The sequence below is a fragment of the Lytechinus variegatus genome, chromosome 4 (genome assembly GCF_018143015.1).
Source record: "Lytechinus variegatus isolate NC3 chromosome 4, Lvar_3.0, whole genome shotgun sequence".
In the NCBI taxonomy this organism is placed as follows: domain Eukaryota; kingdom Metazoa; phylum Echinodermata; class Echinoidea; order Temnopleuroida; family Toxopneustidae; genus Lytechinus; species Lytechinus variegatus.
This window is the reverse complement of record NC_054743.1, coordinates 20,507,346-20,525,662: the sequence shown is the minus strand read 5'-3', so window position 1 is coordinate 20,525,662 and position 18,317 is coordinate 20,507,346. Positions and strand designations below refer to the sequence as shown.

At 36.5% G+C, this 18,317-nt stretch overlaps 2 protein-coding genes across 2 annotated transcripts; one reads left to right on the top strand and one right to left on the bottom strand.

Moving 5' to 3' along the window:
- Positions 1-1,588: 1,588 nt before the first annotated feature.
- LOC121412597 lies at positions 1,589-6,857 on the bottom strand. The gene is made up of 3 exons (XM_041605378.1): positions 6,457-6,857; positions 3,363-4,416; positions 1,589-2,658 (listed from the first exon to the last, which is right to left on the bottom strand). Exons 2-3 carry the CDS (start codon positions 3,753-3,755, stop codon positions 1,732-1,734), a joined length of 1,320 nt encoding a protein of 439 aa, XP_041461312.1. The 5' UTR covers positions 3,756-4,416; positions 6,457-6,857; the 3' UTR covers positions 1,589-1,731.
- Positions 6,858-8,435: 1,578 nt separating this feature from the next.
- LOC121413584 (glutathione S-transferase alpha-4-like) lies at positions 8,436-17,634 on the top strand. Its single transcript, XM_041606457.1, has 6 exons — positions 8,436-8,665; positions 12,321-12,372; positions 13,263-13,392; positions 13,898-14,045; positions 15,802-15,939; positions 17,316-17,634. The coding sequence occupies exons 1-6, from the start codon at positions 8,582-8,584 to the stop codon at positions 17,442-17,444; spliced, it is 681 nt and encodes a 226-aa protein (XP_041462391.1). The 5' UTR covers positions 8,436-8,581; the 3' UTR covers positions 17,445-17,634.
- Positions 17,635-18,317: the final 683 nt, after the last annotated feature.

Here is an 18,317-nt window from a genome sequence, read left to right as displayed (position 1 = left end):
TGAACAAATTTATTTTCTTTTCTTTTCCATAATATTGCAGTGGATAAGACAAGTTTTCACAGTAAATTCTTAGCACTTTAAGCTATTTTGAAAATGCCTACTTGAAAGTTGTATCAAATACACTTGGGCAGTTAAGTATGCTTTGTGAGTAAGTACTCATCAATATATTTCATTCATGAGCACTTAAAATTACTATGATATGGTGAATGTAATCTGTATATAGAAGATTAAATTATTGATAATTTGATGTCTTTTGTGTGTAGTTGGCATTATTTATTTTCCAAGTAAAAATTTTTGAAAAATGAAATTCAACTGTTATGAATCTGTCCTGTCAAAATATTCAAAAAGCAAGAACATTCTGGAGGGGGCAGAGTTTGAGGATAATACAACAAATGAATTGAAAGTTGAAAGTTTATTAATTATGAATAATTTGTGTAAAAGATAATCATTGAAATCTGGAAGCCTGATCTACAATGTGACTTCAAACTGAAATCAAAAGATCCCTTTCTTTATCAAGTGAATCTCAAGAGACTATTCTTTTGTTTTACATTATAGTCGCAATTATTTCATTTTCATAAAGTATTTGACACATAAAGGCCCGTATTCTAAACTCCGGTTTAAAGGCTTAACTATGGAGAGCCAATTGGGGCACAAATTTCTAACAGTACACATTCAATTTATTAACTAATTTGACACTCAAAATTGTTCATAATTGTCTGGGAATGATAAGTATTTTTCTTTACTTTAAAAGCATCAGAAAACAAAATAGTAAACATAAGAGATATAGAATATAAACAGAATTTTTGAAATTTTGGCTTTCCATAATGTTAGCACAGAGTAAGACTGTGGTCTAAGTTAAACATGATTTCAGAATACAGGCCCAAGAATATAATAACTATAATCGTGGGGGGGGGATACATTGAAATAATACTTTGAGAAGTAAGCGATGTATGGAGATTGACACTTACATAGACTGTGGTAGACTAAAACCAACAAGCAGTGGGATGGTCCGGGCTGAGAATAAATAGAGTAAAATTCACACAACAAAATGCTGAAAATGTCATCAAAATCGGATAACGAAAACCGAAGTTGTTGAATTTTTAAGTTTAGCAGTATTTGTGAAAACAATTATGCACTTCATGAATATTCATGAAGCGGGCTGATGATGTCACATTCCCACATTCTGTTATTACATAAAATCATAATTATTTCAATTTTTCATACATGTGTAAATTATGATGTGTCTCCATTAAAATGAAATAATTTGTAGCAATGAATAACTAATGCGCTTAATCAGTTGTCAATCCAATTGTTTTAGTTCTTGGTAGAAAAAATTGAATAAACCGAACATGCCGAATTTCATATAATAAAATACAAAAGAACAAGCGGGGATATGGCATCATCAGCCCACCTAATGAATATTCATGAAGACACGCCTAGAACTGTTTCACCGGAATAATGCAAATCTTTAAAATTCAATAACTTTGATATTTTTTATCCCATTTTGATTTTTTTAAATCTGCATTTTGCTCTGAATTCTACTCCATTTATTGAAATATAATGTAGATATATTCAGCCTGGAGCATTTTGTAGCACATATAATCCATATGATATCAACGTACATTAATGTTTAGTTAATGAATTGTTTTTATGATGTGGAGTTCATATTTTTACATCTCGGTAGATAATGAGCTCTGCTTTTTAGAGATGTAAAAGCAAGTTTTTCAATTTTTATATGGATTCTGTAAGTCCAGAATAAAATGGGCGTTTCTCGCTTAGCTCTTCTTTTGTCATGTCATTTAATCTTTTCAGGAAATCATCAATCTTTTCTTGTAGCACCAGCCTTTCCTTTTCTTTGATTTCTTTCTTCCTCTCTTCGATCTGTTTCCTTCTCTCTTCCGACTCTGCCGCAGCGATGTTGTCGATGTGCGTCATTTTCCGTAGTTCCCTCGTCGTCCTTCCGTGCAGTGAGATCGTCTTCTCATTAACTGATCGGACTTTTCCACATGCCGAGACACTGCTTTGTCCTGGCGTCATGTACGACATGCTTCGGGCTCGCCTGCGCGACGATGGTGGTGTCCCTACTGCTACAGGAGTGTTTGGTGGAGTCGGGGATTTTTCATGGATGTCTTTTTCACTGTTGTCGACTGGGGAAGCCAACTTCGGAGCAGCGGTTTTAGGGCGCCTTCGCAAAAGCGCTCGTTCCCTAATCATCTTTGCCTGATGAAGCCGACTTTCTGTTGCCCGACTGTCCACTGATTGCCAACTCTGTTCATCTTGAGGATGCAAGGTGCTGTGGAAGCTTTGGCGTCTTTCCTGTTTGTTTCCTGATGTAATGTTTTTATTGAGGACATCAACATCACTTCTATGGCCTCGGTCGTGCTCACCTACATCTGACTCTTTAGCATGTTTAGCAACTCCCGACGATATGCCAAATCTTTGTTGGTGCTGTTGATTAAGTGAGGCATTGCTTATTTCAGGAAGTCGTGGGTTAGCGGTGTCCGTTGACGATGCCTTTGAGCCATCTGATGATTCATCTGATGCTTCTTGAGCCTCAAGAGTGATTCCTCTCCATCGGAGTAGCTTTGTGTGAATTCGAGGAGACATTGGTGGTGTTCTCGCTGGAGACTCGACATCAGAAGTTTTCTCTGCATCGCCCTGATACAATAGACATGATAATATCGAGTTTTTAGTTTAAGCATGATTGTATGCTGGTTGTGGTATAAACTTATAGGTGAGAAAAAGAAGGAAACCTCCATTTTCTTGATAGATTTCAAATAAAATATTTTGTCCCTTGGAATGTTCATTTCATACCCCTGATAAAAATAAAATGAAAATAATGATCTATTTTGAAGATGAGTGAGATTAAGGCAAAACAAAATGTCAATAAAGAAATGAAGGAGACAGAAAACTAATCTGATCTCCCCAGGAGTATCATTAAACTACGTGTAACATGGTAAAGAGCTCAACAAAGTATATATGACGGACATTTTTCGAAAGGTTTCAATAAAACTTACATATTAAGTTCAGTTCATTAAAAAGTAAAATTGAAAAAAAATAAAATGTGATAAACATAATTAATGGGATATGAAAGGTGAACAATGGAGGAAAATGATGGAGAGGGACGTGAGAAGAGAGAGGAGAGGATTGTGGTATAATGATGGTGAAGATGGAGAAGAAGATGATGATGATGGAGATCGTAGAAGAGGATGAACACAAAATAATATAAGAGAAGAATTAATGGTTAGAAGGGAGAATTGGGAGAATAAGTATAAGAGGAGGAGGAAAAAGAAGACAGAAGAAAAGGGAGGAGAAGAGGAAACGAATAAGAGAGAGGAAGGAGATGAAATGTGGAAGCTTACCGCTTGGGCTGCCATTCGGGCATTCTTCATTCTGGTCGACCTTAACAAGTCACTAAACGCCACCGTCGAATTCACCATCGCCTTCCTCTGCGACTCCAGGATCCAACAATCCCTACGAATCCTCATCGTCTCTTGATTTCTACCAACCTTCGCTCTCGACTTCGCCGCCCTCAACCGGTCCATCACTCCTACTAGATTATGCTCCTCCTCCTGGTTGACGAACTTGACATTGCTATCGTCGCAATACCCGATCGCTCTCGTGGTTGCCGACTTCTCGACGTCGTCTTCGCTGCCTCCTCTACCCTTGACTGGATGATTCAAATACGATGTCGGGGGCATTGAGGGATACGTCTGTGCGCGTGGACGACCTCGTGCTTTGTCGTTTCTTTGCATTTTAATTAGAGTTCAGATTCCTCAAAATGTCTCCGTATGACATTAGCAATTCTGCATTGATAAAGCAAATAAAACCGTCTTCTTTAAAACCCTTTTCTGTAATCCGAGTTCCGGCAGTATATTGACAAACGAAACGCATTTAAATATCTTTATCAGTTTCCATACTGTCCGAGTGTTTTTATTTGATTGAAGATTCCAGAGTTGAGACAAACATTGAACATGTTGAAGTTGTTATCCAATGCTTGATCGTAATTATATGCAAAATAACTGCGTTGTTATCTTTGGGTGTACTTATCTGGAGATAGTACGGTCTGTATCAAAATAATTAGTTGTGAATCCTGTTTCCATCAAGTTTATACAATTATTATTTTTACAATTCAGTTTGAAATGATACCAAATGTTAGCGGATTCTCGTTGAAAATTGACTGAAGTTAGGCCTATATGATTCAATCCAAAGCTATTTATGTCCGTTCCATAACCATCTTTGTTAATCATATAAGCTACAGGGAATCCTGGACAGGCAGGGATTTCCCCCTGCTTTTCATTACGTAACAATATCGTTCCAAGAATCAAGGACCCTATCACACCGAATTCGTATAGGAAACCGAATTATATAAATTCCAACATAAATCAAGGACGCTGATTTGAATCCGGGTCCTTCCTGAAAATAAAAATAAGAGAATAAAATGAAATAATTACATATAAGAATGGAGATCCAGTTCAGAACTGAAATAATATTTGCCTAAAAATAAGTTGGAAGATACTTTGGCTTGTTTCATTCATGACATATAACAATATTTTATTACAGTGGTCTCTGTGACGTTACCTTCACGACGTCCACATTACACTCCGATGTATATAATATATTGTTTAGAAATCATGACTACAAGGCATATCACTATATGTGATACAATTTCGCGTTTATAGTCTGAACATTATGCACCGTATTCTGAAATCGGGTTTAACTTAAACTCAGGTTTAAAGTTGTGGTCTAAGTATGGACAGCCAATTGTTACATAATCACTAACAGTAGAGATATCATGCTTCAGCTCATTCGGGTCTCAAATCATTCATAATTGTGTACGAAGTAAAAATAGAAGATTGTCTTCACCATCGATGAATCAGGAAAGAGCACTGTAAACATAAGAAACATACAACTTAATTAAAAATTGATACTTATGGCTCCCCATACTTAAACCACAACTTTAAACCTGAGTATATAAAGTTAAACCCGATCTCAGAATACGGGCCTATGTATTTAATATACTTATATAATACAAAGAAATAAGTGAATTTTCTATACTATCTTGACTATAGGTCTACATTTGGATCCCAAATGATTTAAAGTCAATAGCTTGGTGTTTACTCGCATTCATCATAGCATGATTTACTGTATATACAAATTGCTATATGTCTATCCATCAAATTCATGCACTTCATGACACTCTTTCCAGTGACTAAATGTATTCATCATCTGAGTATAGCTTCCTGGATGAGCTGCCAAAGGGATTACTACATCCATGGATCCTATACTAGAACGTCCCCTACATCAAGTATCAAATAAAAAATAATCAGGATACAAATCAAATAAATCGTCTCCTTATCAAAGCTAATCGACAATATACAACCAAATGTTTCTCTAACTTCAAATCTGCTAAATATTTGCATAATGAATTTGATAGATCCTGTTCTGATATTCACTTCAATGAACATAATTATTCGAATGGATGTATAAAACTAACTCACACAATTAATAGTAAAATTTATTTCATTGGATTGTTTACATCCAATATGCAATATCATTTATACAGGTCAGTCAGGCGCAAGAACGACATTGGGTCATTTAAGAGATAATGCTTGTTAACTCAGTCCAATTATAATCTTTAAGATAGCGTTAATTACAATTATTAGAACCATAATGCTGATACTAGATTATGATTAATTCAGTCAGTAAATATGCTCACAAGATAGTGGTGTAACCCTTATCAATTAATCATTCAAGATTTATTGAAGGTTGATTTTAGATATTTTCTTTTGGACAATGGTATTTCTAACATAATTATGTTAGTCTATTGGATTTCAAACCATATAGACTCACTGCCAGTTAACCACCAGTAAGACCCTCTTTATGTTCGTTGACCGTAGCAACACTTGAGACTCAAACTAGATATATACCGAGTTGATTCACCATGATACTAAATAATGCGTTTGTATCGAGCCATCAATAACTTAATCTTTATGTCGGGTATACTGTTGTTCTAAAATAAAAATAAAGGTGGAATAAGTTATACCATTATAGCAAATAAGTAACATCTCCTACTGTCCTGCCAATATGACCATCATTTGGGATAATCAGGATGGATTTGAATTAGACCCTACTGATCCTCTCTCTCGAAACATCTTAATTTGAATGAAAAGAGAGAATTATTAAACGACCAAATCACTAAAATTTCATTTCAAGCGATTTTAAAATGAATGTTCCCCCTATTTTCGCAAACAAGAGTTATAATTATGTACATATATCACTTGCAATATGCAAATGAAGAGAGCCATGGAGTCACACCCTTGTGTTATTTTTATGACACGAAGTACCGCGATCACATTATGGAAATGCAACAAAAGTGTCGAATGTCATTTGTTTCCTTACTTTTACTGCCCAATTTGACCATAATCTAATGTCGTGAAATATAGCAAAACTTACCTTTTATGACAACAGATTGCAGATGAATTGCGTCATCTCCACGAACACAGCAACGTCGCACAGGTCCTTCTCAATAATCTAAGAGATGTTTGAGGGTCTACTTGGTCAACGTTTATGTTTTTTGGCTATTAATCCCAAGAGTTTGTGAGCTCTCTTTTTAACTGATTCCGAGAACTATAGGAAACTACAACGTTTACAGCCGAAATATAAATTCTTGTATGAAAAATAATTGACACAAATTAAATCCGTCTCCATCGTCAGTCTATCAGAGAATTAACGGACGTCGAATTAACTTATTCTGTTTCAGGAAACCTTTTAAAGATAAATAGCTCTTGGGTGACAACGGGCGGAAAGGAGATTGCTATTATAATAAACGAAAACAGAACCCAACAAACACAATGTTTTATCGGTCATGCGTCCATCGGTTAATTCTCAGTCAATTTAAAAGTTTTGAAACTCCTCGAACTATTTTGCCACGCCCTCTCGAAATCGCCACGAGTGTCCTAAACAATTGGACGCAGTTTGCGCTGTCGGGTTAATCCGACTGAAGTCGTATGTGCAGACGCATAAGTTATTCTTGTTTTGTGGAATCAAGATTGGCAACAGTAACATGATTTTCTTTCGCGATTCAGTTTACCAACTACTAGTAGTGTTGACAGTTGAGTGGGTTGTGTACGGTGAAAAAGAATAAAATCCGGCGTGCAAATAAATGTCCCTTATTCACATTTCACGTGGCCCCCAAACAACCCAAAATAAAGCGTTCGATGGTGGTTGATACACTATGCATTTTTTAAGGAGCTTGCCCATTAAATTCATGCTATTTGGTATTCATTTGCGATTTAAACTGTAATTGTGGTGACATCAAACTGGATCACTGGTGCAGGAAATAGCCATCCCCCAAAATCAAGTCGGTTAGGAAAATTTCCCGAAAAAGTTTTAAAAAATATATATATATACACCCCTGTATTCAAAATCTACCGGTAAGGGATTCGATGAGGCGACAGAAAAAAACATTTTTTATAATAAAATAAATCATTTTTTATAATAAAATAAATAATTTTTTATTCACTAAACGAGTTACATTCTCTTAACCAGTATTCTCTAATCCAGTTATATTTCCCTGCTATAACGATAGCAAAAGATTGTTTTCGTGCATGGTATCTGACGCTGCATGCGAAATGGGACGTGAAGCAACTTTATTTCCGATCGGTCGGTAACGGTCCTGCGTTGATACTCAGGGCGGATAATTATAAATCATATTGATATACAAAAACTGAGGACCGCGGGGTCTTACAGAAACCCCGGGAGAATTTTTTTTTCACAAGTCATCGAAAATCTTTACCTTCTTTATTTAAAAGTATTTGTTTGATAGATTTTGACATGATCAGATAATGCAAAAATTATATCACATTTCACCGATTCAATTCCTTTCATTTTTTATCTGTGGGTCCAGCGGACCAGCGCCCCATAGCAAGCTCTTAGTACATTATATATGCCAGTGAAATTCTTTATGTGCATTTCAAATATCAGCTACATTAAATTGATTGTTTTGACATAATTATAAAAAGACAGCTTAGTTTGATGACCATGCATACCAATGGGTGAGCGAGTGAAGCGTGTAATCAGTATAGTTGGAAGACTGAATGGTGCAGCATGCAGCTACTAAACGCCATTTCCTATTATGAAAAGTTTAAAAGTGGTTTTTAAATCGACATCGTTTAAAGACGGTGCTAGTTTATAAAGAGGAAAAGAGAGAATATACCCCCTCAAAAAAAACAGCTTTCAGCGGTTGATCGGAGGCTTCGGAGCATGTATTATCGGAGAAAAGTTAGATTCGCCCACTGAACTAGAAATACGTCCTAGAAATATTTCTAGTTCAGTGGATTCGCCCCTTTATACTCTTTTCTTGATTTTGATTGGCCGAGAAGCGGAGACGCCCTTGCCCACTCCCCCAAACTCTCGTGATATGTGTTGGAATCTCCGCACTCGCAAGAGATCGGAATTACATTCATGTAACGTTGAATCTTTTTCAGATTTATACGCATTTTGATAACACAGGAGTGATCCAAGCCTGCCTATTTGAATTGTGCACACGGCTCGAGTGGAAAAGCGATAGAAAACCAGCATGTCGAAGCCCCGTTTGACCTATTTTGATGGCAGAGGATTTGCAGAAGTATCTCGTTTGGCTTTGAGTGCTGCAAAAATTGAGGTATGTTGACATGTCACTTGATTTTTTTTATTAATAAATAAAACACTGCATACCGCCACCAGATAGATCTTCGTGAATACAGTCCCTGTTATAGATTTTCGTGTATTGTAAGTCTGGTCCTGGAGTTTGACGTCTGGTCGATGGTCCGTTTCACATGCACTAACGTTAGATCTAATTATAATATTCAGTTCAGTTTGGTTTATTTTTCATACCTCCCAAAATATCAGATACAATGTAACATCCATCAAAAGACAGTTAATCATTACTGATAAAATAATAGTACATCTCCTTTAACTTAGGCGAAGGTTGTGCAATTGAAGTTAACGTTCAGATTTGGAGACAGATACAATCAATAAGATGAGGATATGTCGATATGAATGGCAAATTATTTAAAAAGAAGAGCTTATAATTCATAGTTTCCCTAATGATAAAATTATAACTAATTGTCAACTTGTTATCAATTTTTTTGTTAAAAGTCTTTTCAAGAAAAAAAAATTATAATGCACTACGGTATTTCAAAACGATATTTTCAGCCTGGAGCATCCGTCAAGAGGAGTCCACCACGCTGACCATTATTTTTTTCAGTGAATCTACATTTCATTGTTTGTAATGTATAAGAATATATCTAGCTATGATTTATTGGGCTTTCTGGACGTTTGAACTTGGTCCAGGCACTAAACTTCTAAAGCTAAAAATATCTTGTGTTTTTAAATAGTGCTGAGAAGTGAGATGATGTTCATATTTCAGTATGTAACATCACAGGGCTCACCCTATTTTGGTGTAGATCCATTTTTCTAAGAGACAGAAAATGGGGGGGCACAGAATTCTGGAAAATAGTGAAGAACAATCATGAATCATATATCTGGGAAAAAGGAAAGTTTACCACCAGGCCTATATAACTGCCAGATGCTAGCTGAAAACTTGATTTTGATTTAACATTGGAATCTATTCTTAAATCCAATGCAGACATTTTCAAAGTTATTTTTTCATCCATTCGAAAGATTTGTAAGGTAAGAAAAATAGGGGGAATAGGGGTCTGTATTTATCTGGCTTCCAAAATGGTCTAAAATGCACAAATGAGGTTTATATCTTTATCATTTGACTTTTTCTCCATAGGTGCATTCTACTTTAACCTTGTACATTGGATGAGTGTCACTTGAAGTTGTTAACACTCACTGAAAATTGTGATTCCTGTCAGTTCCTTGTCTGCTCCCACACATGTAGTTCCTTCCACCTTCCTTTTTTAATAGATTTTTCTTCAAATATTTCTCCTTTCTTTGATCTTTAATCTTTTCTTCCTATTTCATGATTTTCTTCCTTCGCTCATAATTATTTCTGTCTTCTTTCGCTTTTTTTTCTATGATGTCACTTTTCTGTGTGCAAATTCCCTTTTTTCTTCTTTCTTTCTTTTCTCTTTTATTCATATTCCTGCCTTCTTTCTTAATCTTAATATGATTTTCTTTCTTTTTTCCATTAATTTCTTATTTCTCGACGTTCTTCATTGTATTTTTTCTTGTGTTTCCATTCTTTTTTTTTCTTCCTTCTTTGAATTATTTATGCCGTGACATCAATTATGGAATAGTTCACTTTGCCATTATTGACATTATATTATGCAATTCCTTTGGCAAGTCCTTTAATGCGATGTGAATTTAATCCTGTGTAGTGATTGGTTCAAATGGCATCATGTGACCAAACATATTCTAGCATGTTGAAAAAAAAACGCCTATAAATAAACAAAAATTTTGTATCCCGTGACATCAATGACGGATTAGTGCACTTTTCCATTATTGATGTCACATATGCAAATCCCATGATGCAATGGTGCAGACACTAAGCAGATTTCACTGAGCGCAGCGGATGACCAAAAAGTACGTCAGTCAGCACAAGAAGTATAAAGAACAGTGGTAGCTTTAGATTTTTTCTTTTTAACCCTTCCACAGCTTTCCCTTATTGAAATCACTATAATACATATATTTCAACAATACATAATTGAATAATTAACGCAGTATATGACACAAAATTTGAATATGTAAAATACAATATTCCATGAAATTGTCATAACATTTGTATAAAAAAGAAAAATCAAGGTGCAAAGGAAATAAAAATCCATACAAGATATTTTTAGAATGGTATCTGAGAGACTTAATGTAATAAAGTAAAAGATGACCACTTTTTATGAATTTCTTTTTCAGATTTGTTTCATACTTTTCCATACGATAATAAGATTACGATTTTGATCAAGATGAGGGATGGATCAAAAGGAATTGATTACGGAGATCTGTCATTCTATCTAATCAAATGCAGGATATAAAACAAATAAGGCATATTTTTTAAGTATAGAGGGAACCCTTCATCTTCTCTGGGACTTGCAATATTGATATTTAGTGATTGCCAGTCCAACCTTGGATAAAAAATTCCCACTTTACTTTTTCAAAGCCTCGCATCATTATTCTCTAGATTTAATTGCTTTCATGACTGAATGAAATCAATCGCACTGCTCCATTACTACCATATCATCAGAGTTGCTAATTTTCCGGATTTTTCCGGAATTCCGTTTTTTTTCCTTTGCTGAAAAATATTCCGGGAAAAAAAATCGATTGTCAAAGTGAAATCCGTAAAAATTTCCCCTCCAAATCTTGTCACGGAGTTCGCTACGGAGAGCGCAATTTCAATTTTGGATGGCCAATTTGCGCAGACGGAAAATTATTAGCGTTGTGCGCAGCCGGAAAATTATTAGCGTTGTGCGCAGCATGAAGTTTAGCTGGTACTGTACTTGCACGGTACGCGCGAGCAATACATTGTAGCAGTTGCAAACGCCGCTCTATACCCTGCAGGGATACGGGTGTCAGCGCTATCCCAGTCGGGCGATCGCCCGGTAGAACCGCTCGAAGCACAGCCCGGTGTGGCTGCAATTGCCTGCTGCTGCGTGAGTGATTGGTTGTCTGCCGCGGGATTTCAGCTGAAAACCTATTTGCTACCATGAAATATGTGTTCTCTGGTGCGTATTCATCAATTCATATGTGTGAACTATCCATCATTTTGATAGAAATTGTGATTTATTGATTTTCAATAGTATAGGATTGTCTTAATTGTTGATGAGTACAGTGAGTGAAAAAGGGCACCCCAGCTGCTACATACACCCGTCCCGAGTCGCACCCATTGGCCGCAGCATATTAACCCGCAGCAGGTTAACCCGTACCGTAATGAGTAAGGGTTACATGATTTTTTTTTTTGAGCACCTTTCTTGCCTATGATATGAAGTTTATATGTCATTAATTATTTGTTATGTACTACTGTAGATTAATGATTTCAGCCCTCTAAAGAATAAGAAAACGTTCCAGCTTCAGGGGCCGGGGGCTTCGCCTTCGCCCTTGACCCGCCAGGGGCCCTGGACCCCGGCCTGGGTTTTCAGGATTTTTTTGAGCTATCAGTTAGCATCTCTGATATCATATAACATTCAATATGCTTAGTCTCTTAGGCTTAGATATTCTAAGAAATTCATAGTCATGATTGAAGAACACAATTTCCACGATATTTCATTATTCTCCTGTCACTGAAGTGTGAGCATTGTCTAGTTGTGTTCATCTTTCTCCTGGTGAATTTATGCCCATAAGTATAAAGTCTATTTGATATTTCTATCTTTCCTAATTTGCAGTATGATGATATTTACCTGAGAACCCGTGAAGAATTTTTGCAGTTGATCACAGGTAAGATTTACATTCATTCTTCTCTAGGGTGTGAGGGAGGATGGGGGATGAGGGGACAGGGACATTTGGTTCTGGGTCCTGTAAAAATCAATTGCAAGTCCCAAATGCGTGCTGCTGATTGGTTGAAAATCAAGTTGTGCATGATTTTTAGAGTTGTGATTGATTGCAACTCTTTCTGCAATGGGCCCCAGATCATAGATAGCAACAAACTTTGAGGGAGTTTGAGGCCACTGGAAACACTTGAGAGAACTCCAAACGATCAAGCATGCACAAAGTTCTGCACTATTTTTCCATTGCATTTGTGTTTGGATTCAAACTTAATGGCATGGGCCCCCAGGATAGCTCTGAAGCTGCTGAAAGGGACCATTCTTCAAGGTTCAAGGCTCGAGCATGTACTGAGTCATGACATGGAATACTTTTCCTGTAGCATCATGTGTATGTATGTGGCAGCATACATCAAGCTCTATCCAGTTTTTAAAATCGATGGTTCTGATAATTTAGTTTGGAAATCCAAATGGAGTACGTGTAGATTAAGGTTTTTGCACCAAAATCTTAAACCCACTGACAGCAACATTCTATTTAAGCAGAGTGAATAGACCAGTTCGTACTTCCATTCTGAGTGTGATTAGATGAAGGTCATTTGAACTTAAAATGGCATGGTGGTTTAACATGTTGATCATTGATGTCTTTTGTAATTTAATTGTTCTTTTACACCCAATTTTTATGAAATGTTGAGATTTATGTTTTATAATTACCTTTTCTCTCTTTCTTCAAACCATTTTTGGTTGGGGGATTTTTTTTAGTATATAGAATAGATATATATACCCTTATCTTTCTGTTGAGCTCAAATTTTCCATTTGAATATTGCACATTTTGTTATCCTATTTTAGATGGTAAACTGATGTTTAAACAAGTTCCCCTGTTGGAGATTGATGGTCAGAATCTTATTGGGAGTGAGTGCATTCTTCGATATATCTGCAGCAAAGGAAACTTACAGGGGAAACCAGAGGACCAAACAAAGTAAGCAGAACAAACTATCTGGGGGAATTCTTTTATGGTGGGATGGGGGGGGGGGGGGCATAGAAGAAAATTTCAAAGGGGCTTGGGTCAATTTTGCCCCCAAAATACACTAAAGAGCCCTGGAAACTCAAAAAGGAGCCATGAATTATCTCCATTCATTGAAATGTTAAAGCTTATCATATGTTGCAGATTTGGGTAATAATAATAATAATATAGGGTATTTATATTGCGCACATATCCACCTTGTTAGGTGCTCAAGGCGCTCCTATATTACCCGGCTAAGCTAGGCGTTCACAGCGCACACAGCTTCTTGAGGAATTACTTCCTACCGGTACCCATTTACCTCACCTGAGTTGAGTGCAGCACAAGGATCAGTTTCTTGCTGAAAGAGATTACGCCATGGCTGGGATTCGAACCCACAACCCTCTGTTTCAAAGTCAGGATACTAATCCACTGGGCCACAAGGCTCCACATGTAGTAAGATGTACCCTTTGAATTATTGTAGAATTGAGATGCTATCCATGGGAGCGAGGGACATGCTTAAAGCAGGATTCTCCGGTGCAAAGTTTCAAGCCACATCAGAGAAATGTGAGGAGATGTTACAGAATGCAGGAAAGCAGAGCAAGGAGAGGTACCTACCAGTCTTTGAGAAGGTGAGTGGGTGAGATGATTCCTTGAGGGTAGGTTTTATATGGTGATGATGCAACATTTGCTCCTGCAACAATTGCTGTGGACTTTATTTCCTCTAAAATGCAGGGTTATTCCTTGGTCACATTTGCTCTACGGCGGCCGTACGGCGAGTCAAAAACAGCCATTTTAACATTTTTTTTGTCCAACTACATGTACATTACACAGTGCGTCCCAGAAAAAACGAAACTGAGATTTAGCGATGATTTATCATAACTTATTTATTAATAAAATAGACAAATGACTTACCAATTTAAAGCTTAGAATCTCTTCTTTCATCTGATATTACTTAAACTATTCCTCATTCACTCATGACTAAGCAAAAACAATTTGAAGAAAAGATACCAAAAAGTCATTTAGCGGGGGGTATCTGAATTCCAAAAAGAAAATCACATGCCTAAAAAGTTCAATATCTGCTCTTCTATTTGATACCTTAATCACAGAAAATGGTCAACAAGTAAAAAAGTTATGTTCCCTTGGAACAATGCTTGCATTTCCATAATTTCATGAAATAAACATGTTTTAACCGGTTTCCCACAGAAGCTCTTGCACGGTTAACAAAAGACTTAATGCATGGCTGATCGTCAACAGAAAGGAGTGTCGAGTGAGTTTGAACGCTAGCCTGTAAATTGAAATTCAAGCCTTTTTTCAAATAACCAGAACTTTGTTACTTTTTGACCATTTTCTGTAATTGAGGTATCAAATTAAAGAGCAGATATTGAACTTTGTAAAAATTTGTTTTTCTTTTTGAAACCCAGATTCAGCCCGCCAAGCGACTTTATTGTATCCCCTCTTCAAATTGTTTTTGCTCACTCATGCATGAAGGAGAAATAATCTAAGTAATTTCAGATGAAAGAGGAGATTATAAGCTTTACAATGGTAGGTCATTTGTCTATTGTATTTGTGATTAAGTTATAATAAATCATCAATAAATTTCGGTTTTGTTTTTTGTGGGACGCACTGTATTTATATAAAATTTAAAAAATAAAGAAAAAATTGTGCAAATATATAAACATACTTATAAGTACGAAATATAAAAGGTTCATTAAGAGTTTATTTAAGGTTGAAGAGATGATATAAGAGTGCTTCTTATTCAGATGTTTCCTTGGTTTTGATGTGCAGTAATAAATAGTTTACTATAATAATACACACGCTATGAACTTTAAGAAAATATACTGAAGAGTTGTTTAGAAAATTTGTGTATTATGTGCATATAACAGCCATGTTACAATGTCATGTAAAATCACGGTACACTACAGTTTGGGTGAGATTAAAGCTTGAATCCTTATAGTAGTTTAAATAATTTTGGCATACTTTTGATGGCAGGGATGGGATCCTGGATGGGATGTGAACCCAAATCTTAGACAAAACTTGTTGATCATTGACAGAGATCTGTCCTGACTGTCATTTTAAAACATTAATATCTTTAGGTTTTGGGCGATGGTAAATCTGGATTTGTTATGTGGGAGATTCCCTGGCAGGCTTTCTGATTGCAGCGGTGGGAAATTAACCCAAATCATAGAAAATACTGTTTCTTTTTCAGAGAGTTGCACTGTACTCACTGTCATCTTCTTTCTTCATAGATCATCTCTCCTTGTAGGAGATCCCCATCACTATGGCAGATTATCTTGCCAGCGGTGGGATGTGAAACACAACCTTAGAAAAAGACAAGAACATTTTGGGAGAGATCTTTACGGACTGTCATTTTTTTTTTACTTGTAGGTTTTGGGCGAGAGTAAATCTGGTTTCCTAGTAGGAGATTCCCTCACCATGGCTGATCTTATGTTCTTTGACAGTGTAAGCTACGTGAATGATATCTCGCAGTTTCAGCCTTTGTTAGCAGATTTTCCTAATTGCAAGGTAGGTTGGAGAACTGGGTGATTGTGCTTTGAAGTGTCATAAACTTCATTAAGTGAATGGAATATGAGTGAAGCTGATTCATGGGAACTTGTTCACACGGGAAAACGTGGCCTAGTGTCAAGAATCAGTTCAGGAATAGGCAGCGCCATAGGGGACTGACTACCCCCTAGGAGTTTTTGAAAACATGAAGGAATAAAAAAGGAGAAAGACAGAAAAAGAAAGACAAAAAGAGAAAGAGATAAAATGAGGGCAAAAAGTAAGAAAGAAGAAGAGTTTTGAAAGGAGAAACATGGGCCTTCCAACTCTGTAATAACTCTATAGTTCAATTGAGAAAAAGAGTGAAATCTTAGCCCCCTTATCCTGGGGCCACCCCAGGTAAAGGTGCACTGAGCTGCTATTGTGTGGCACAAATCATATGAGCCCAATGAATACACAATATTGCATATTGTATGATAGCAGCACCATGTGTCATTTTTTTAACCAGTTCAAATTTATGTTGTGTGTCTGAATCTCCAAGTAGTTATGGTATGTCTCTGAGAAATAGTGATCAAATTGGTATTAACTTGATAGAGTAATATCCAGCTTCTCTGATTCACATTGTTGAAGCTTTTAGTATCACCAGGAGATGACACCTAATGAACTTGATGCATGCATTTATACAATGGATTTGCATCTTACAGTAAAACCAATGGCAATCCATGAGCCTCTTCCTTGGTAGGCCTCTAAAACAAGTATAGTGCAGCATTGCTTGCCATTACATCAACTAGCTAGCCACAAATTGTCATAAAATGGCATTGTTGCGATGTCTGTAATGGAGCAATATGATGTACTTACAAACTTGGCCAAATACGATTATACATTACTGTAGTTAGTCAAAATTCAGTTGTACGGTGCGTTCAACCAAGATTCATACTATAAATAATCGATCCAATTCAATCATAGTCGGCCTAACTTTGTTATGAAGAGGTTATAATCCACACAAAAGTTATTTTATTAGCAGAGTTCAGTCAATTTGCTTTTCGATTCGATCAAAATATGGGGTATATTTCTTTTGTTCTGTTGTTGTTTTAGCGTGCTGCATTGTTCAATAGGATTCTCGCTATAATAAAGGCACTATGCATCTTTTCATAGTGACTTTCCTGGACTCCCCATTGTTTTGTCTATAATGAAGTGTGATGATCAGTCATGAAAGACCGCCTGCAGGATTTGCATGTGAAAGAGGCACCTCTGGCTAGACTAGCTCCAACTTTTGGCATGGTTCTTCCGTGTCGTGATGAGCTTTGATGATGGATTATTATCCATGAACTTATAGGTGTTACGATGCAGTAAGCATTTTTTTTCTTTCTTGTTCTTGATCCCTTTTTCCATGATTATAGCGCTTCATTGAGCATTTCTCCAGCCAACCAGGGATCAAGGAGTACCTGGCTAGCCCCAGGCGCCACCCACCTCCGTCTGATGAATACGTTCAGGGTGTCAGGAAAGTTCTCAATCCACCAAGCTCTTAAAGGAATGTAGTGTGCTTTCTCTCTTGTGTGTGCTAATGTATGTAGAATCATGTTGACAGATCAACTCTTGTGTTCATGTATTTTGGCGCATGGCTGGATTGAGGAATTTTAGCATTAAACAACTGGGGAGTAAGCCTAACACTGGTAGAAAAATGGCTGGGAGGTGAGTCTAGCTCAACAGATTAGTGGGTAATTAGGTTAAAAACTAATTAGCTTGCATGTCATCTGAACTGGGGTCCGTTGCAGAAAGAGTTGCGTTTAAACGCAAGTCAAAAAATCAATCCCAAGTCCAAAATACGCGCTGTTGATTGGTTGAAAATGAAGTTGCGCATGATTTTCAGAGTTGCGTTTGATTGCAACTCTTTCTGCAACGGGCCCCTGGTGTATTGGGAAAGTCAAGGTGCAGTACTAATCTAAAGGTGTTAGGTTTAAAAACCATTCATGCCATGTTTTTTTTTTTCTTAACTAGGTGACATTGGCATTTATTTTGTCAATGAAAACTCTCTGTGGTGTTTATTCATTCATTAAGATAAATAATTGCTAACATGCCTCAACCCAGCCGTGCACTAATATATGCTACCCTTCTATCAATAACAACTTACAAGAATCTGATTCTCTCATAAAATGTGTGTACTTTAATGAATGAAGTAAAAATGTTAAAAGTGCTCATGCCAGTTTGTCCATCAATAATTGACTTCACAGTTGATATTAATATGCAGGGCCACCAATTTTATTTTTAATTTTCAGAATGATTCCAAAATGAGAGTGTGCCAGAATTTTAGCCAACTGTAATTAAAAAGTAGCACTCATTTAAAACAAAGTAAATCATGAAAAAGAAGGGTAAGATATGAAGGGTATATCCACAAGTGGAAA

Bases quoted from the DNA above. Each gene is read 5' to 3' on its own strand.
- LOC121413584 (XM_041606457.1), top strand. From the start codon at position 8,582: ATGTCGAAGCCCCGTTTGACCTATTTTGATGGCAGAGGATTTGCAGAA. The intron at 8,666-12,320 runs GTATGTTGACAT...CCTAATTTGCAG, and splicing joins TGAGTGCTGCAAAAATTGAG to TATGATGATATTTACCTGAG. The intron at 13,393-13,897 runs GTAAGCAGAACA...GAATTATTGTAG, and splicing joins AAACCAGAGGACCAAACAAA to AATTGAGATGCTATCCATGG.
- LOC121412597 (XM_041605378.1), bottom strand. From the start codon at position 3,755: ATGCAAAGAAACGACAAAGCACGAGGTCGTCCACGCGCACAGACGTAT. The intron at 2,659-3,362 runs GTAAGCTTCCAC...CTATTGTATCAG, and splicing joins CCCGAATGGCAGCCCAAGCG to GGCGATGCAGAGAAAACTTC.